Genomic DNA, 21,488 nt, shown 5'->3' on the forward strand with positions numbered 1-21,488 from the left:
AGTCATTCATTTCATTAGAAACCACTCTGGATTATCAACTATTCTAGTAGACATTTTGACCTAAATGTTACACAAGCATTATCAAATTCAAGATGTGCAAAACGCAACTCATTCGTTTCCCCAAACAAGCTCTCCACCTAAATTTCTTATTCTGTTGGGAGCACCATTATCCTTCAAGTCACTCAGGTCTATAACCTTAGAGTAATCCTTCATTTTTCATTTTCCTTCACCTCAGTATGTACAATGAGTTGTCAATGCTATATCCACATCTTTTGCATCCACACCCTTCTCTTTCTTCAGATCAGTTCACACCCTGATCACTTCTAGCAAGGGATCTACAGTTGAATTCTCTGCCTCAGGTCTCTCCTTTTTACTGAAATTTGCCACGCTAAATAAAATCAGTCAAATAGAGACTCATAACATATAGGTTTCACCATGTCACCTCTTGGTCCATAAAGCTGTAATATTTCAGTATTGTTTCTAGCATAAAATACAAACTTCTCTATAGTGTAAAGCCCTAAACAATCCTGCTTAGTCTAGCCTATCATTCAAGGCTTTTTCATGTATCGCCCATACTTATTTTCACACATTCCACATTCCAGACAAAATGGCTAATTTGATATCCCATATACATAATAATCTATCTCACGTCTCTGTGACTTTGAAGAATTTGTACTCCATGCCTGAAATGTACTCCTTCCTTTATATCACTGGCTTCCTTCAAAGTTCAGCATAAAATCTTTACTGATCTTACCTCAATGTTGGTGTTTTCTCCCACCTCTTAGCAAGATTACTTTAGATTTACCTTTAACATAGCTGACTATATATGTTGATGCCCCCTGGTAGAATGCAAGTTCCTTGAGGGAAGGGTTTGTTTTTATTTAGTCTATTTCCCTAGGGGCTCCCACAATGATTGGCACATATTATATACTTAATAACTGTTATCTATATTAATGACAGGTAGAAAAAGGAAATAATCTAGTATAAATTTTTCAGTACTGTGTTTGAATTTATACCACTAACAACATAAATAATACAACTTTGTATACTTTCAAAGACTAGCAGTACTGACTAAAATAGAATCAAATCTTTTACCCAGAAGATTTTATTTAGCAATTTGGAAAATGTGAAATTCAGGATAATCAAATAGAAGTCTCTTAGTGCATACCAAAAGGAAGTTTGGTTGCTGCTAATCTAAGCATATGCAACATACATTAGTCTTAATCATGTAACACATGAAAATTATATGGCTTTCAATCAACAATTTGGAAAATTTTAACGAGAAAGTAATGGTTTAGTTGGCACTGGTCAAAATGCTAACCAATAAAATCCAGCTGAAGGGCAATTTTTACTAAAAGCCTGCTCAAAAAGTCTTTAAAACACTTGTGTTCAAAATGTATATAAATAATTATGCATGTTGTAATTAAAGTTTTTACACAGTTTCAGCCATTTACTAAAAGGCTAGAAAGAAATATGAAATACAGCACTGATGCAGTTCAGAGAAAGAAAAGTAAGAGATATGAATTCATTCAGGGAAGAAGTTAAGTCCTTTTGCTCCCTCCTAATGTCCTCACCTTCTGCAATAAAATTCAAGGCACTTCAAAGAATCAAAATAATAATTCATAATGAATCAGCAATGACATATTCTACTAAAAATGGTTTATAAATAGGCTATAATTTTAGGTATTACTGTAGCTTTCAAAAAATGACTACAAATTGATAAGTAAAAATATCAAATGTTATGAAGTAGGAAAGTAAAGTTAAATATCTGAGAAAACTAGAGTATTCCAGAAATGTTACAAAAAAATGGAAACTAAGGTATGCCAGGGAACGATCATGTAAAAAACATGGGAACCTTTTGGTACAGGAATGTGACCTCTGATAAAGGATATACAGTTTTTTAGCTGACAGTTGGATAGCATAGTAGGTGGAACACTGAAATTGGATTAAGGAAGACCTGAGTTATGAAAGAAGAAACAGATCAAAAGGAAAAGGGGAAAGAAACACATACACATAAGCACATGCACACACGAAAATAATATGCTTTCATCTGCATTCAGACTCCATCAGTTCTTTCTCTGGAGGTAGATAACATTTTCCATCATGACTCCTTGGGAATTGCTGAGAAGATCTAAGTTATTCATAGCTGGTCATCACACAATATTGCTGTTACAATGTACAACGTTATCCTAGTTCTACTCATTTTACTTTGCATCAGTTCATATAACTCCAGATTTTTCTAAAACCATTCTGCTCAACATTTCTAATAGCACAATAATATTCCACCACAATTATATACCACAATTTGTTCAGTCATTTCCTAATTAATAAACATCTTCTCAATTTCCATTTCTTTGACACCACAAAAAGAGATGCTATAAAGTTTTTACATGTAAATCCATTTCCTTTTTTCCTTCTTTCTCTCTCTCTCTCTTTTTCATTTTTTTTAGATATCTATGGGATACAGACCTAGTAGTGCTATTGCAAGATCAAAGGGTACATACAGTTTGTTTGCCCTTTGGGAATAGTTCCAAACTGGTTTCCATAATGGTTGGGTCAGTTCAAAACTCCACCAATAGTGAATTAGTATTCCAATTTTCCCACATCTCCTCCAACATTTACCATTTTCCTTTTCTGTCAAATTAGCCAATCTGATAAGTGGTGCCTCAGAATTGTTTTAACTCACATTCTTTAATCAGTAATTTAGAGCATTTTTTTCATATGACTCTAGATAGCTTTGATATATTTGTCTGAAAACTATCTGTTCATATCCTTTAACCATTTATCACTTAGAGAATGGCTTGTATTCTTACATATTTGACCGAGTTGTGTAAATATCTGAAAAATGAGGCCTTCATCAGAGACATTTACTATGAAAATTGCTTCCCTGCTTTCTGCATTTTTTATTTTTGTGGGTTTTTTTCTCCTTTTAGTCCATTTCTTCTTTGACAACATGAGTAATATAGAAATATGTTTTATGTGAATGCACACGTATAACCTGTATCAATTTGCTTACTGTTTTAGGATGGAAGGAGGGGAGAAAAGGAGGGAGAAAAATTTGGAAATCAAAGTATTTTTCAAATGAATGTTAAAAACTTCCAACCCAAACATCCAAGCTTTTTTGACAAAAACTTATTATTTAATAAAAACTGCTGGGAAAACTGGAAAATAGTGTAGCAAAAACCAGGTATAGACCAACATCTCATAATGTACCCCAAGATAAGGTCAAAATTGGCACACAATTTACACATAAAAGGTGATACCATAAGCAAATTTCATATGTGTGTGTATGTTTCTGTGTGTATGTATGTATATACACATATACATATATTTGATATGTACATGCATAAATATTTAAGTATGTACATACATATATACATACACACATCTAGATATGCACAAACACACATATATGCAAATTAAGAGAACATAAAATAATTTATCTGTCAGATTCAGAGAGAAGAATTTAAAACCAATAAGAGACAGAAGATTATAAAATGCAAAACAGATAATTTTGGTTACGTTAAATTAAAAGTTTTACACAAACAAAACCAAAAATGAAACCAACATTAGAAGGAAAGCATAAAAGTGGGAAAAAATGTTTGTAGCAAATCTCTCTGATAAAGGTGTCATTTCTCAAATATATAGAGAACTGAGTCAAATTTATAAGAATACAAGTCATTCCTCAATTGATAAAAGGTCAAAGGATGTGAACAGGTAGTTTTTAGACAAAGAAATCAAAACTATCTATAGACATATGAAAAAATGTTCTAATTCACTACTAAGTACAGAAATGTAAATTAAAACAACTCTGAGGTACTACCTCACACCTATCAGATTAATTATATGATAAAAGAAAAAGGAAAAGTGTAGAGAGGATGTAGGAAAATTGGGACACTAATGCATTGCTGGTGGAGTTTTAAAGTGATCCAGCCATTCTGAAGACCAATTTGGAACTGTGCCCAAAAGGCTATCAAACTGAGTGTACTTTTTGATTCAGCAATACTACTGCTAGGTCTATATTTCAAAGATATCAAAAAAGAGAGAAGAGTAGAAGAGAGGGGAAGAGAAGAAAGAAGAGGAGAGGGGAGGGAATGGAGGGGAGGGGGGAATGAGAAGGGACTCATTTTGTAGAAATATATTCATAGCAGCTCTTTCTGTGAAGGCTAAGAATTGGAAGTCGAGGGAATGCTCATCCCTCAGGGAATGGTTGAACAACAAGTGACATATGACTGTTATGGAATGTTATTCTGATGTAAGAAACAATAAGCAGGATGATTTCAGAAAAACCTGGAAATGAATTACATGAATTGATACAAAGGGAAGTGAGTAGAACAAGTGAATAACTTGGATATGCTTAGCAGTACAAGGAAAGGAGGAGAAGAAGGATAGAAGTTGAAACTCAAAAAAAAAAAAATTGTTTGAAGTGTTTTAAATTCACAGGTGAAAATTTGGGAGGTGGAGCAGGTCAGGAGAAAAGGTACAGATGGTTCCAGGATATGAGATTCCATTTTCTTGGAAAATTCCTGAAGAAAGTGACGTTCTAGGGCAGATGGGAATCATGACGGAAGAAGCACAGCCTGGACAGTGTTAGCTAATACAAACAGTTTAGAAGATAGAAGCTGGTACTAGGAGTTTAATTTATTCATAATTTTAATTATTTTAACTTGGTATATTACTTCTCAATGTCTAGCACTTGGAAATATACTTTAGAAACTGTACTTTTGTGGTTCTGGAATGAGTGGGGAAGAGGGATAGAAGAGAAAGATTAGAACACCCTGTTATAGTGACATCAATAGAATAAAGGGAAAATATGAACACTGGGAACAAAGATCCAAGTCAAGGCAAGTTAAGCCTTTATTTATTAAGGGTCTATTACAAGCCAGACATTCTGATAAGGGGTAGGAATACAAAAAAAAGGCCAAAGAAAAACACCAGGTCTTTTTCTTTCTTTTCTTTTTTCTTCCTTTCTTTTTTTAAAAATATAATTTATATTTCAGTTCTTAACATTCACTTCCATAAGAATTTTAATTCAAAATTTTCTCCCCATCTCTCCTCACCCCAGGAGAGGATACACCCCATATACTCCATCCTCCAATCTGTCCTCCCTTCTATTACCCAAGCTTCTTCCATCCCCCTTACCCTCTATTTTCCTGTAGGAAAATAGATTTCTATACTCCATTACCTGTATAGTTTGAATTACAGTTGCAGGCTAAAACAGTTTTTAACATTCATTCTTAAATTAAAGCTTTGAGTTCCATATTCTCTCCCTCCTTTCCCACCTACTCTCATTGAGAAAACAAGCAATTCAACATAGGTCATACATGTGTAACAATGCAAAGCACTTCCATAATAGTTATGTTGTAAAAGATTAACCACATTTCCCTCTGTCCTATCCTCCATTTCATTTATTCCATTCTCCCCCTTGACCTGTCCTCTCACAATAGTGTTTGCTTCTGATCATCCCTTTCCCCAATATGTTGTACCTTCTACTATCTTCCCTCTCCTATATCCTTCCCCCTTGACTTCCTGAAGGAAAAAATAGATTTCCATATCCAATTGAGTGTGTTATTATTCCCTCCTTAAGTCAAATCCCATGAAAGTAAGGTTCACTTATTTCCTTTCTTCTCCCTCCTCTTCCCATCCACTGGAGAAGTTCTTTCTTCCCTCTTGTATGTGACATGATTTGCAATATTCTAACTTTTCTTTTTTCTTACTCCAAGTACATTCCATTCAACAGTAAATTTAATTTTTTAGGTATTCTCCCTTCATATTCAGCTTACCCTGTGCCCTCTGTCGATAGATAGATAGATAGATAGATAGATAGATAGATAGATCTCCATACATACACACATACATATATGTACATATGCATACCCACACACATATAATATACACATACCAATATATACATACATACATACACATATATATTCCCTCTACCATAATACTGAAAAAGGTCTCATGAGTTACAAATAATATCTTTCCATGTAGGAATATAAACAGTTTGACTTTAATGAGGTCCTTAAGGCTTCTCTTTCCTGTTAACCTTCTCATGTTTCTCTTGATTCCTGTATTTGAAAGTCAAATTTTCTATTCAATTCTGGTATTTTCAACAAGAATGCCTGGAAGTTCTCTGTTTTACTGAAATTCCATTGTTTCCCCCTGAAATATTATACTCAGTTTTGCTGGGTAGATGATTCTTGGTTTTAATCCTATCTCCTTTGACCTCTGGAATATCACATTCCAAGTCCTTTGATCCCTTAGTGTAGAAGCTGCTAAATTCTGTGTTGTTCTGATTGTATTTACACAATACTTGAACTGTTTCTTTCTGACTGCTTGTAATATTTTCTCCTTGATCTGGGAACTCTGGAATTTGGGTACAGTATTCCTAGCAATCTTCCTTTGGGGAATCTCTTTCAGGAGGTGATCAGTGAATTCTTTCAATTTCTATTTTACCCTCTGGTTCTAGAATATCAGGGCAGTTTTACTTGATAATATCTTGGAAGATGATGCCTAGCCTCTTTTTCTGATCATGGGTTTCAGGTAGATCAATAATTTTAAAATTCTCTCTCTTGGATTTATTTTCCAGGTCAGTTGCTTTTTCAATGAGATAATTCACATTGTCTTCTATTTTTTCCTTCTTTTGGATTTGTTTTATAATTTCTTGGTTTCTCATAAAATCATTAGTTTCCATCTGCTCCATTCTAATTTTTAAAGAACTATTTTCTTCAGTGAGCTTTTGAACCTCTTTTTCCATTTCGCCAAATCTGCTTTTGAAAGCATTCTTTTCCTCATTTGCTTTTTGGTCTCTTTTGCCATATAGGTTAGTCTATTTTTAAAGGTGTTAAAAAAAACTTATGGACATTTTCTCAGATAAAGATTATCACAAATATATAAAGAACTTCCATCAAATTTCTAAGAATATGAGCCATTCCCAAGAGATAAATAAATGGCCAGAGGATATGAATGTGATGGCAAATAAAATGGGATCTTTTGCTGTTTTGTTTTTTTTTTGGTACAATCAAGTGCCTCTGATTGCATCTTGCCTTTATCAATCAGGAGTCTTTACTAGAAGCACAGAAACAAGAGTTTCTTTAGTTAGAAACGGTATATTTGTATTGTTAATTATTTTAATATGATTATAGAACTTCCCCATCCATTAATGGGCCTGTCCATTAAAGGGAGTTTGATTAGGGAAGATCTGTTGGAAGACCCAATCCTTTTGTTAATGAGGCACTGGTTCTCAAGGGTTACAATGCCCTCTGGCTCTAAAAAACGTGATAAATAATCTTTGTTGAGGTTTTTATTTTGGGGTTTACTGACTGAAAGTGTTTGTTTAGCCAAACAAGGACTCTAGGAAGCTGCTTAAGGAGCCCCCCAGCTTGGAAAACCCAGATGGCGATGCTTCCCTCTCTAGAAACTATGGTCAGATTGTTGAATCTGTCTGTTGATGGTCAGCAGAGAAAGCCATGTCTGTTGATCTTTGATTTCTCTGCATGTTCCTTGTAGTTCAGGGTGATGACTCCCCTGAACTACGTCAACGATATACGTATTTGGTCAAAGGAATGATACATGTGCTTGATTAAAGTGATTGTTAACCCCTCAAAAGCTGCCTTTCCTTTTATGAATGCAGATCTAAGAATCTGTGATAGCAGGCACCCCTGTGTATTTGGGGGAGTTTACTGATACAATGAACAGGCAGTTTTCTAGTAAAGGACTCAAGACAGTCACATGAAAAAAAATGCTCTAAATCTTTACTGACTAGTGAAATGCAAATTTCAAAAACCTCAAGAGATCATTTTACATCTTTCAAATTGAGTGAAGTGTTTGAAGGGGAAACAATAAATGTTGGAGATGTGGAAAAACGGACATAAATTTACTGTTGGTGGAACTGTGAACTGATATAACCATTTTGGGGGGCAATCCGGCATTATGTCCAAAGAGTCATGAAAATGTCTACATACTTTTGACCCAGCAATACCACTAGTAGGACTATTTCCAAAATTAATTATGGAAAAAGGAAAAGAACTGATATTTTCTAAAATATTTTACAGCAGCTCACTTTGTGGTGGCAAAGATCTGGAAACTACAGGGATGCCCATCAATTGAGGCATCATGATTGTGATATATGATTGTGATAAATACTACTGGGCTATAAGAAATGATATGCTTGATGATCTTAGACAAACATAGATAGACACATAAAATATTAAGGAATGGAGTGAGCAGAATCAAGAGAATGCTGTATACACTAATGGAAACATTGTTATAAGAACAATTTTGAGTGACTAAATCATTTTGACTTTTACAAATACCCTTATCAATTACAAAGGACACATAGAGAAAACACCATCTGCATCCAGAGAAAGAACTGATAAATAGAAATATGTATAGAATGATTTGACACATATCTACACATTTGTGTCTAATGATAGCCATCTCTAGGGCAGGGCAGGGGAGGCAGGGAAGAGAAAAAGGAAAAAGATAAGAAAGGTACATAATAAATTTATCGTATCTTCAAAAGGAATATAGCAAGTTGCACGTAACAGATTTGAAGTTTCATGTACAATCATCTTTTTTATTACAATGTTATGGAAATGCTAGTTTTATTCCATAACTGACAAAGTGAATGAATGAAAAGACTAGGCCAGCAATGTGTGAGCTCACAAGTTCTACCATGCAGAAAAGACAAGTACATTCTTTTCAAGAGACAAGCTGCTTTCCAGGCCCAGCTTCGATGTGCTACTTCATGATGAATTCTCTGCCCATGGTAAAATAAAGCAGAACAGAAAATGGCTGTCAGCTACTTCTGTTTCAAAAGTCATGTGAGAGTAGTGTAAAAGGGAGGAGAGAAAACAGGAAGAAACGCCACATTTTTAGACTGTCTATATACTTTTCCATAGCTACAGATATTCTAAATGTGAAAGACTTGTCCAAATGCCAATAAATGATCATACTACAGAAGAAACTGAATCATGTCAATCTTGGCATTTTCACTGTAAATGAAACCATAAGACAGAAGGAAGTCTAAGTAAATTGAAAGGCGGGTATCAGATTCTCCTTGGAGAGAAAAATAAGAGTTGTCAGAGTTGATCTTATGATGTGTTCAAAGTATATTAAAAAAAAAAACCAACACTATTTCATGGGACATTTAGTCATTTTGTATCATAAGACTCAATAATGAGTACTCTGAAAAAGACCATGATGAAAAGAATTGTTGTCAAAGATATTGATCTGTGAGGGGATTATGACATAGAGAAATTGTATGGGGAACTCATTAAGCTCCTCAAAATTAAATGTACCATTTATTCTTAGTGGTTTTAATATAAAGGTGGCAATAAGTAAAGGCAACAATACATACATGCACGCATATATACATATATATACACATGTATGCACAAACATATGTTTGTGTGTGTGTGTGTGTGTGTGTGTGTGTGAGTATAAAATACAAATGCTTTTAGAAAAGAACCAAAGGACAATGGGCAGGAAAGATATCAAATAACATTTTAAAAAAAGAAACTGACTATATTTCTATAGATAGGAAACTATTCATTACTATTTGTAAGTCATTCTCTACACATACAACTATTTGTGTATAGTGAGACCACTGATTTGTTAATGCAAAGACTAAAATTGAGTATGAATCAAAAATAAACCATAAAAATGAGGAAATAATACCACATTTAATTCAAACAAACCCAACCTGGCCTATATAATAAACAAGTTGCAGATTTTTAATTGCACATAGATAGAGGAAAGAACATAGATACCAATTACATCATATAGTAGTAGATTACCAAATACAACTCATTACTTCACAACCAATGTAAATCACTGGCCATAACTTGCTTGTGACTACCCTACACAGGCCTCTATATTTAGCCAAAAGAAATCATGATTGAATTTATATCCCAAGAACCATCTTTTTTCCTGCCTTATGCCTCTTCCAGATGTAGAATCATAATCAAATGAATGTTCCCACTGCTACAGGAAAGCATGTGTCATTCTACTTTACTATGGCTTCATGCAAAATTTCTGTGACTTTTCAAACCAAAATATTCCTCCTAAGCTACCATTTCCATATACATATATATGTTTTCTCTCACATTAGAATATATGCTACTTAAAGGCAGGAACTGTCTCAATTCCAGAACTTAGCACAGTGCTTGGGACATAGTAAGAACTCAATGACAACTTTTTCCCCATTAAATCAATATTAATTCATGTCACTCACTGATTCATAAGATGGAGAGGAAAAAATCCACCAAAAATATAAAACATAAAGAGTACCTTAGCAATATACATTTGACTTACTTGTAAAACTGAGAGAAAGAAGCAGCTAGGTTGTGCAGAGGATACAGTGTTGGATTTGGAGTCAAGAAGACCCAATTTCAAATACTGATCCAAGATGAAATCCTGCCTAAGATGCTTACTACTTGGGTGACCTTGGGCAAGTTATCAACTGCTATTTGCCTAACTTTCATCATCTGTAAAATAATAGCATTTATCTCAACGGTTGCTGAGGATAAAATGAAATGATATTTGTAAAAACCTTTTCAAACTTTAAAGTGCTATAGAAAATAAACTGTTGCTAGTGCTGTTACTATATAGCCGCCAAAGACAACACAATTTTTTCAAGCCTTACAGAGGAGGAAAAGGAAAGATTATGCGCAGCACTGTCCCATAAAACAGAAACAGTGGAGGATAAAACCAGTTTAAAGAAAGTAAGGAAAGAAAAACAAATAAGCACACTGATAACACGAATGAAACTGGAACTGGTAGTGGGTTAGACAAAAAATCTGCTGGATGGCCTCATTTTATAACTCTTTCCTTCCAACATTAAATTTACTAATTCCAGAAAGAAATAGCCCTCATTCTAAAACTACATAGTCAGACCTGATAACAAGTATACCAATCCCAAGGTGGCTGGGCATGGCTCAGGAAAAGGTAAACTTAATACAAGAGCACTGTTCTATGATTTACCATGGCTTCCCAAACTTCATGAGACTCTATTTCATCCAAGAATTGCTCTCCTAGACATCTGCATTATTGTTGCACTGAGAGACTTAGAAAGTGTGAGGAATAAGTGCAGACACAGTGTGAGGGAGTCTGGCTGAAAATGGAAGGAGACACAAAGGATTTGTGGGGGGAGGTATTTAATGATGGGAGACTAGGCTTATTTGTCAATAGCAGAGGCAGCTAGTAGATCAGAAGAGATTAAAGAGAAAGAGGGGGCAATGCACCAAAGGAGATGAGAGCAGTTGAGATCAAAAACACAAACAAAAGGGTTTTCCTTGGCTAAGAGAAAAACCTTCACTTTAATAGACACTGGAATGCAGGAAAACTGAGTGGGGGAGGCACAAAGGATTTGGATATAGAGAACAGAGAAGGAACTCACAGTCAATAGTTTTTTTTCTCAGTAAACTATAAGGTGAAATCCTCTCCTGAAAAGGATGAAGGATGGTATGATGTGGGAATCTTGAGACAAAATAGTTTCAAAGAGTTGCTATAGGGAAGGTATAAGAGAATTAATTATTAAAAAAGAGGAAGATCAGTGTTAATAGTTAAGGTCCAGTATAAAAAGACAGGAGGAAAAAAGGTTAAGCTAAACCAACACAACACACAAACCAAATCTGACATGCAGTATTCCATATGGATAACTCCAACCTTTGCAATGAAGAAATGTGCATTTCCTTTCTTAATAATTAATTAATCAATGATAAAATATTCTTAATTATTATTAATTAAATGTTAATAAAATAATGATAAGTAATTAATTAAAATACTATAATAATATATAATTTAACTCATCAGTGGAAAAATATCTTTAAGCATCTACCATACAACAGGCACAATAATTAATGTACTGAATTTATGCAAATCTGATATATGAAAAAATTTAACCAATGGCTTTATTGCTGTCTATCACCATATGAAAAAATGCTCTAAATCACTACTGATCAGAAAAACGCAAATTAAAACATCTCTGAGGTACTATCTCACACCTATCAGATTGGCTTATATGACAAAAATGGAAAATGATAAATGCTGGAGGAAATGTGGGAACACACTAAGGCATTGTTGATAGAGTTGTGAACTGATTCAACTATTCTGGAGAGCTATTTGAAAGTTGCTATAAAATATGCATACCCTTTGATCCAGCAATACCACTGGCTAGGTCTATATCCCAAAGAGATCAAAAATGGAGGGAGAGGCCTTATTTGTATAAAAGTATTTTTAGCAGCTCTTTTTGTGGAGGCTAAAAACTGGAAACTGGGAAAATGCTCATCAATTGGGGACTATCTGGACAAGCTGTAGTATATAATGTAATGGTGGAAGAAATGACAAGCAGGATGATTTCAGAACTACTGCAAAGTAAAGTAAGTAGAAGCAGGAGAATGCTGTACACAATAACAGCAATACTGTACAATGAAGAATTGTAAATGACTTAGTAATTCTCACCATTACAATGATTCAAGACAATCCCAAAGAACTAATGATGAAGCATTTTCCTCCAGGGAAAAAACTGATGTGGTCTAAATACAGATTGAAGCATGTTATTTTTCACTTTCTTTCATTCTTTTTTTAGTCTTCTTGTAAAAACTGACTAATATGAAAATGCTTTACATGATTATACATGTATAACCTATATCTGACTGACAGGGGGAAGGAGGGAAGGAAGGGATAGAATTTGAAACTCAAAGTTTTAAAAATGTCCCAAAGAATTATCTTAACATGTAATTGGGGAAAAATAAAATATTGTACTTTTTTTAAAAGGCTTTATCTGAGATTATTTTAAGAAGCAAATTTCTGTAACTTAATTTTTAATTATTGATTTACATATACTTTAAAAAATAGATATTAGAGAAGACAAGATATCCCTGATCTATAGAACATAAGTAATATTTTTATATGACTATTAAAGAAAATTTAAATATTCTATAATTCTGTAAAATCATTATAAAATAACTTTAAATACAAGACTTCTCCGAAGAAGATACATACTTGGAATAGGCAAATAGCTTACTGTCCCAGAGATTATGATTTCCTCTAGGACCAGAATGAAAATAACAGGAATCAGTTCCATCAAACTTGTTTAGACCATCTTCTGAATTTTTTGATGCATGACTATGAACCACATCCAAGAGAACTGTAATTCCCATTGCATGAGCAGTGTCAACCAGTTCTTTTAAGTCATCAGGAGTACCATAACGGCTAAAGGTAACAAAAAAAAAAAAATACAAATTAAAACATATTTTAAAGGCAGTTTGTCATACTGTATAGAAAGCTAGGCTCAGAGTAAGAAAGACTTAGGATCAAGTTTCACTTTTATCATATACTGACTGTATGATTCTGGAAAAGTCACTTAATCTCTCGAGGCAATTTACTAAGACTATAAGCTACATACAGAGAAGGTACGTTCCACAACCAGGAACTTCTTTGCCTTTAAAGGGTACGTTTTCTACATTTGCTACACTTCTTGAAACAGAACATAACTACTGACAGGAAGATAAAGCCAAGTCCTGCTGAGACTTGTTGGAAGGCAAAATCCTCAAGGGAACTTTTTGGACAAAGCATAGCCAAGCCACTATGCAATACGTCTATTCAGCAACCTGCAAAGTACATCACATCTTAAAGGTATTTTGAGTCAGTCAGGCAACAAGCATTTACTAAGTGTTTACTATGAAGGAGGCACTGGGCTAAGCAATGGTGGTACAAAAATAGTCTCTTGGCCCTCAAGAATCACACGTCCTAGTGAGAAAGAAAATATACAAATATATGTGTTTGCATGTGTACATACATATATAGGTTTATGTTATATATACAGGATAAATTGGAGGTAATTCCAGAAGAAATGTACTAGCATTATGGGGGACTAGAAAAAGCTTCTTGCAGAAGGTGGGATTTAAGTAAGACTTGAAAGATGCCAGGGAAAGTAGACACAGTGAAGGAGAGCATTTCAGGCAAATGAAAATGGACAGAGTAAGATGAAGTGTGTCCTGTGTGAGGGACAACAAGAAAACAGGAAAAATATTAAGGTTTAGAAATGATGACTTTCCAGGAATATATGATAGTAATAATAGGGGTGCTACTGCTCCTTACTATTTCTTTTGTATGGAAGAAACAGATATACTGCACTAATTGATGTACATTATACTCTTTTAAGTGTAAGATTTAAGTGATCCTCATCGCTCCCACTCCTCATTCCCTATGCTCCCAATCTGGGACTGAGCTTGTAAAGAGCCAAAAAGTACCAGAAAAAGAATCTAATCTTTTTCAGGTGACTACTCTGCCACAGGACTGACCCTGCTCCATGAGTGGGTCAAGAGTTAAAAGGGGCATCTTAGAGGAGAGGTAGAAAATGCAGCTTCCAGTTCCCTGGACTCAAAAATGATTCAGCTGTTATCAATATTTGAGGAATCTGGAGCCCCCAAAATAATAGATGGTTGTTGGCAGAACCAGATCTAGAATCTTTATCTTTTGAAACATTCCATTTTTTCCCCATTATATCCTAATGCAAACACACAGATTTCAAGTTACTGCCAACCTTTCTATTATTTTTATCCTGGTTAACAACTCTTACAAGATGTGACCAGATAGTCATATGAGTCATATATTCATTTGTCAAAGCTAAACGGAAATTTTCTTCAAAAATTTTAAGAGTGAGGTTGCACATGTAAGTGAACTGTAATCTACAAATATCCCAAATAATGAAAATGTTATAAATAGATGCATATTAAAAATATGAAACACAAGAAGAGATTAACTTTTTAATTTTCTATTTAAATTATGAAATAAAGTAAATATGCTTTCATTTTACCTTGATGCTGCAAAAAAACTTGTCACTTGATAACCAAAGCTGGCATAATATGCATGTTCCATAATAGCCATCAACTGAATGCAATTGTATCCTATTCAGACAAAAATTAATTTAAACAAAGTATGGTTAAAAGCAATTTGCTTTGCTAAAAATATTATACAGAAATGGTATTTTCTTAGTCTTAGGAGAGTTTAACTTTAATGTTTTACATTAGAATACAAGTAAAAACAGTCTTATCTTCATTTAAAAAAATACTGCTGATTTAACATTTTAGACTTATCTGTCCTTGTCAAGAGCAGGAGGGACAGTTTCTCAAGAGATTTACGTCTGACTAACCTATACTAAAAGGCTCAGTTTCAACAAGCAATAAATTATACGCAAATATAATCTTAATTTGACTTTAGAATATGAACTATGCCAATCTGTATATCCTGAACTTCAATTTTACTTTAATATTCACACTCTAGATCAGGAAAACTAAATAAGGGTAACAGATTACATATCATGTATCTGATACTTTACCAAGATTTTTCATATTTCAAATATACTTATTTTTCTCTTTAATAATTATGGTTTCTCACATCAAATACTTTTCTCCTTAAGGTAGCTAACGCAAAGAACATTCATTAAAGTACTCATTTCTGATCTGAGCTTATTTTAAAAAGCTAAGAATAAAAAAGGAATGATGCTTGTTCTTTATCCCAAAATGTTTCTCTAAGATTTTAGGTGATTAAAATCCAAAGCAGAAAATGTTTTAATAAGAGATCAAGAACTCTTTAAAAAAAAAACAAACAATCTTTCCTAAGATAAATTTGATGTGAAATGCCCCATCAACCAAAAGGGGGAAAAATTCAGAAGAAAACAGACTTCAGGTCTATTTAATTAACAGGGAAACTACAACAGTTTTACTTTTACATAATAATGACTAATTAAAAAAGAAAAACTCTTTGTATGGCTTAGTGACATTTAAAATTTTATTCAGCTTACCAAGATTTTATCTTATTCAGTTCACAGTCATATTAGTCACAGTATCAGCACAATGCGCTTAAAGATCAAATGAGATCACATTTGTAAAGCACTTAAGCACAGCATCAGACACAGAGCTGGTACCATATAAATAAAATGTTCTTTCACTTCTCCCCCTTTTAAACTCATTAACTGATAGAAACTTTTATAATAGCAAATTTATAAAGTAACAATTTGTAAATAAAATAATAATTTATAAAATAAATTTTACGTGCAATACTTTTGTAAGGTGCATCAATTTAATTTCTTTTTGTCTTGAAGTTTCTGACACACATAATTCAATGATATTAGCATTTTATTAGTTATAAATTTATATTAGGAATTAAAGATTTATGAATATTAAATAAAGCCAAGAACTTCTTTCAAGATTATATATGCTAAGAGATGAATTGTTTTCTTTATAAAATAATTATTAAGTGTAATAGTTCCAATTTCCAAAAGCTACATGAATTATACATTTAGAGCGCAATTCAATTGGGCTTTACCTATGGATTCTAATATCATTTATCACTAGTGTCAAACAAATATGAGTTTAAGTACTTTTCCTTTTTGTGTCCAAAGTAAGGCTTACCAGTTAACAATAAGATGCTGAAATGTTTCCATTATGATCATTAAAACACTTTACAGTAAAGTAATTCTTAATTCACCTATGGAAGTATTTATTCAAAAGTAGTCGTCTAAATAAAAGGAGATTAAATATTACTGAATGTTAAGAAGACATAGTCATTTGAGGAAATCCCTGAATCAAAGGGGTGAAGCATGGTGGAAAACTTTTTGGTAAAAACCAGTGGAGTGAGAAATGTGACCAATATTGAAGGAGTATACTACAGAACACTTGGCAAGAAGGAAATGGATAAGGAGTTCTAGAAATTGATATTATCTAGAAAAGAAGCATAATATAGTAGTGATGGGGAGCTACAGTTAAAGTTCCCTCTCTGATTACCACTTACTAGACCTCTCACTGTTAAAAGAAGAGCAACTAGATTTCTAGAATTGCCTAAAGCATAATTTCATTTTTCAAAGAAAAGGAAAGGTGAGGAAAATTTTTGATCTTACTCTGATACATACACACATACAAGCACACACATGCTCGGTGTGTGTGCACACGCACGCTTCCTTCAGTCAACATCATGAGAAACTTCGTGACCACTCTGTTATAGAGTTCAAGACAGGTACAGAGAAGAAATCTGGGTACAGTCTTTGTTCATTTTACAGTTTAGAAGGTTATATTTCAAAAACTTCAAAGAAAAAGGAATGTACAGCCTAAAATGCTACAGGGGAACAGCCCAATAAGGATGGTCCCAAAAAAAGAAGTTCTCATGGACAAAAACACAAAGAATTCCAAAGAGTAAGAAAATGTGGAGCAGCCTAAAGATACCGACATGAACACCTAGATTAATTCATTAAATAAATTAAGTTTTAAAAAGACATTTATAGAAGGCAGAATTAATAACAGGATCTTAAAGAATGGTCAAGAATGCACAATCTCAGAATGACCTAGCCTAACGAAGTACAATGACAAGAGCAAAAGGGGCTTGTTACAGCTATGAGAAGAGATCCTGCTATTGTTTGGAGCAGCTACAACAAAGATAATAGATGAAAGGAAAGGAAAAGTTACTCTTATTTTGCTTCTGTTCTTCCTATCATATACATGGTCCTAAGAATTGGGGAGTATAAGTCAAAAAGTTAAGAGAAAGATATTACAAGACAGTCTAGGATGTGCTCGATGATATTAAGCAAACAGGACTAGATAAATAACTGGAAGAATGGATGATTTGTAGAGCCACTCTTGGTGATCTTTGAAAAACTGCAGCAAAAGGGGTAGTTGTCACTGGACTAAAAGAAAGGTCAATATCCCGATCTTTTTAAGAAGTGAAGAAAGTATAGTTTACAAATTACAAGTCAAATGAATTCGATTTGTGACTCCTTAGAAAACAAGAATCGTTAAAAGTATTGTAAGTATAAAAAAACAAGGAAAGGTTATATCTTAAAAATGATTAGATTTGTAGACTACGGTAATATTATATTTGGATTTCAGAAAGCATTTGACAAAATCTATTGTGATACCATTATTTCAAAACTGGAAAGATGTTAACTAGATAACAGTACAATGACATGGATTCAGTAAGGGTCAAATGATCACACTCCAAGAAGTATAAGTTATGGACCACTACAACACATGCGAAGTTGTTAACTGAGGGTTCCCTAGTAAACTTTTGACTTTGATATATTTTACATTTTTATCAATATTGAAAACATGATAAAAATCTTTACTAAATTGGCAAATAACAGGAAATAGCTAATAGATCAGATGACACTCAGATCAACTGAAATTAAATGACTTCCACTTCTAGCTTCTGTTGGGATTGGAAGCTCAGTTCCGTGTGGACAGTCTCGGGCAGGTAAAGGTGGGAGCTTCTAAATCTTAGAGCTCTCACGAGACCCTCCCAGGAAACGGCAGGGGATCGAGGTGAACCGAGCTATCTCGAGTAATTCCGCCTCTTCCCGTGAGAAACGTGATGGGGGAGAGATCTCCCCGCCCTCGAGATGGTCCCGGATCTGGGCACACCTAGTTACCTAACAGCACGGTATTCATATGCAAAACTATGCGGCTGAAGGTTAAGTAGGATTGAGGAAGCCTAAAAGCTCTCTTAGCACATGAGGAGCCAAGAGGACAGTAGGCTCCGCTTTTCTTCTCTTCTCTCTCCCCTCCCCCTCTCTCCCCGCTTGTACTTCTACTTCCAATCCCTTAAGATCTTAGCCTCCTTAGGAAATCTCCCCCTCTTCCTCCTAAGGAAGATCCCCCTGCACTTGTAACTAGACCCTGAAATAAAGCTCAACCCTTGTTCGACTCTGGAACGTCCTTTCTCTCATATGAGCATCCGGTTTTGGCCAACCGAAGACCTCGGAGGTGAGGTAAGAAGACTCGGGTAGCCCACACAGGCCTCTAGGCCTGGCAAGCTTCCATGGGAGATGGTTGTAGGAAAGAAAAAATAATTTGAACCAAATAAGGAAAAGGAAATTGCTTAAGTGGTGTGGAGGGGTTTGGACTAGTGAAGTAGATCAGGTTAATTTTAGAAGGAAAAATTGAGGAAAATATGAAGAACAACATTCAGACCCAGATACTTTTCCATATTCTCCCTCTATATTTTAAGAGAAGCAAGACACAGGATAAATGTTCTCAAAGAGGACCAAAATGACATCACCATGGTAAAGTCAAGTTTCAATGTGTCCAGCTGTGGCTGATACAATACAAGCTCAGAATGCTCTACCACAGATTGGACACAGATAGCCCATGTGGAGATTTGGGGTGGATACTCCAAATTTGCACATCCTATCTATCCTCTATTTCAATTCTGCATTGCTCACAGAGCACAGCATCCTTTCTGATGTGGGCACATCATGCTGAGCGGTCCTGTGCCAGTGTCTCCCATGTCACACAATCAAATCCAAAGTTCATGAGACAGACTGTGAGAGTGTCCTTGTATCATTTTTTCTGACCATGTGATCACCTGCCCCATGCGAGATTTCCATTGCATTTGAACAACATGGCCAGTTCATCCGAGTTTTGAGCTCTCTGAAGCATAGTTTGAATGCTTGGTAGTTTAGTTCAAGTAAGGACCTCAATATCTTCAGAATCTTCCTAAGAAAGTTCAAATGGAAGTGATTCAGTTTTCTGGCACAGAGCTGGTAGACTGTCCATGTTTCATGGGCATATAACAATGAGGTAAATACAACTGCTCTGCAGACCTTCAATTTGGTAGTCAGTCTAATACCTCTTCTCTCCCGTACTTTCCTTTGGAACCTCCTAAACACTGAGCTACGTCTGGAAATGCGGGCATCAACATCACTGTCAATGTGTACATGCCTGGACAGTACACGACCAAGGTAAGTGAACTTATCCATAGCACTCAAAACTTTTCCATTTGCTATAACTGATGGTTCTGGGTATAGATGGTATGGTGGTGGCTGATGGAGCACCTATGTCTTCCTGGTGTTAATTATTAGGCCAAAATTAATACAGGCAACAGAGAATTGATCTTGCATCTCAGCTTCAGAGGCTGCACTGAGTGCACAATCATCTGCAAACAGAAAATCCTGCATCAACACTCCCTCCACTTTGGTCTTGGCTTGTAGCCTTTCATCACCCCCAGTCAATTGTTCAGAGTCATCACAGTCCAGTGACAGGATAGAATCAAGATGATTGGTGATGGCACAGGATACAGGGGATGACCTTAGCATCAAGCTCTAAGCACTCCATATGGCCTGCTCTAGCTGCCTTCATGTCTGCTGGAACAAATTGCTCTCCTCTACTCATTCCACCAAAGGAAGTTTCACATGCTTCAAAAGACACCCCCCTTAACTCACGAATAGGTTTAACACCCCTTGGTTACCCTCAACCTGGTTTGTCTCAATGGTTTACCTAGGTGTGGCTGTTGCACATGCTGTAGCTTCTTGAAGCCACAGGTGAGAGTTGGGTGGAACAAGTGGACATCAAAGGTGGAAAGCAGCCCTGAAAAGGGCTTAGCAGCCATCACACCAGGTACTGGTTCTCCCTGAACATACCCTACACCCCTCTAGGTCAAATAAGGAGACTATAAAAGGATTAGGGTGGATAGAAGAGGATTAGGGGATAGAACCTATACGAGTAAGAGGAGGTAGTTGACAAGGCAAGTAATAAAAGGTTAAGCAGAACAACAGAAAGTTAAGTAAACTGAAAATGAATAGTGGGTGGAATAAATTGGTTTCAAAAACTTTAACTTTTTATAATTAATAACAGCTCTAAGAAAGTTTTAATTAGGTATGCTTCCCGCTGAACTAAAAAATAGTTTCAAGAAACAAGGTTTAAATTCTCAATGACTGTGCAGTGAACTGCAATGAGGCTGTGAATTTTCCTTTTTTACATCTTATCTGAGTTTCAAGTGCATAAAAGATGGAGTTAAATAATAATAAATAATATATAAAATAAATATATGAATAAAATTTTAAAAAATAATAAATAAACACTATCCACACTCCAGACTTCTAGGGATAATGAAGAGTTCCTAAAAGAAAGTGAACTGAGACTTCAGTGCCAGGAAAACAGTAGAAGGAGAGGACGTTTTAGACTTTTCAGAATGGAGAACTAAAGACTGCATAAAGAGAAAAAGGAAAGGAAAGAGATGCTTTACAATTAGATATTAAAAACAGATAGGCTTTTCCTAAAGGAGAGAGCTGGATGCTCTGAAAAAAAGAATCAGCTGTTTATCTTTTCCAGAATGACAGAGTAAAGACCAAACAAGAAATTATTCCAGTCAAAGGCTAGAGGAAAAAGTAAAGCTGGTCATCCCCAGCTCAGGAGAAGAGAAACAGCTATTTGTTCATCTGATAACAGAGAAGTTTATTGTCTTCCAGGACATTATCTTAGATATAACAGAGAACTTCCCAAGACTTATTTAAAAATGTATGCCAATGAATTATTTCTTGTGACTTATGGAGGCATAAAAAAGACTTCTAGAAACAATCTAAATAGTGTTGCCAATAATCATGAAGTCTGGTGAAAGAAACTTAAGATGATAAGGGCATTGCTTTTATTTTCTTCAATGTTGCCCAGTGAAGGAAAGGGATGTAGAGGAGAAAAAAAATCAATTTGGGA

At 34.8% G+C, this 21,488-nt stretch overlaps 1 protein-coding gene across 3 annotated transcripts in view; it reads right to left on the reverse strand.

The window, feature by feature from the left end:
* Positions 1-21,488, reverse strand: part of GBE1 (1,4-alpha-glucan branching enzyme 1) — a 290,724-nt gene that overhangs the window by 142,219 nt on the left and 127,017 nt on the right. For all 3 annotated transcript variants that reach the window (XM_072621635.1, XM_072621634.1, XM_072621636.1), the window contains exons 6-7: positions 14,828-14,918; positions 13,012-13,221 (exon numbers count right to left, since the gene is read on the reverse strand). In XM_072621635.1, the coding sequence (XP_072477736.1) occupies positions 13,012-13,221; positions 14,828-14,918 (301 nt within the window). The remainder of the gene's footprint in view (positions 1-13,011; positions 13,222-14,827; positions 14,919-21,488) is intronic.

Source organism: Notamacropus eugenii, chromosome 6 (genome assembly GCF_028372415.1).
Source record: "Notamacropus eugenii isolate mMacEug1 chromosome 6, mMacEug1.pri_v2, whole genome shotgun sequence".
In the NCBI taxonomy this organism is placed as follows: Eukaryota; Metazoa; Chordata; class Mammalia; order Diprotodontia; family Macropodidae; genus Notamacropus; species Notamacropus eugenii.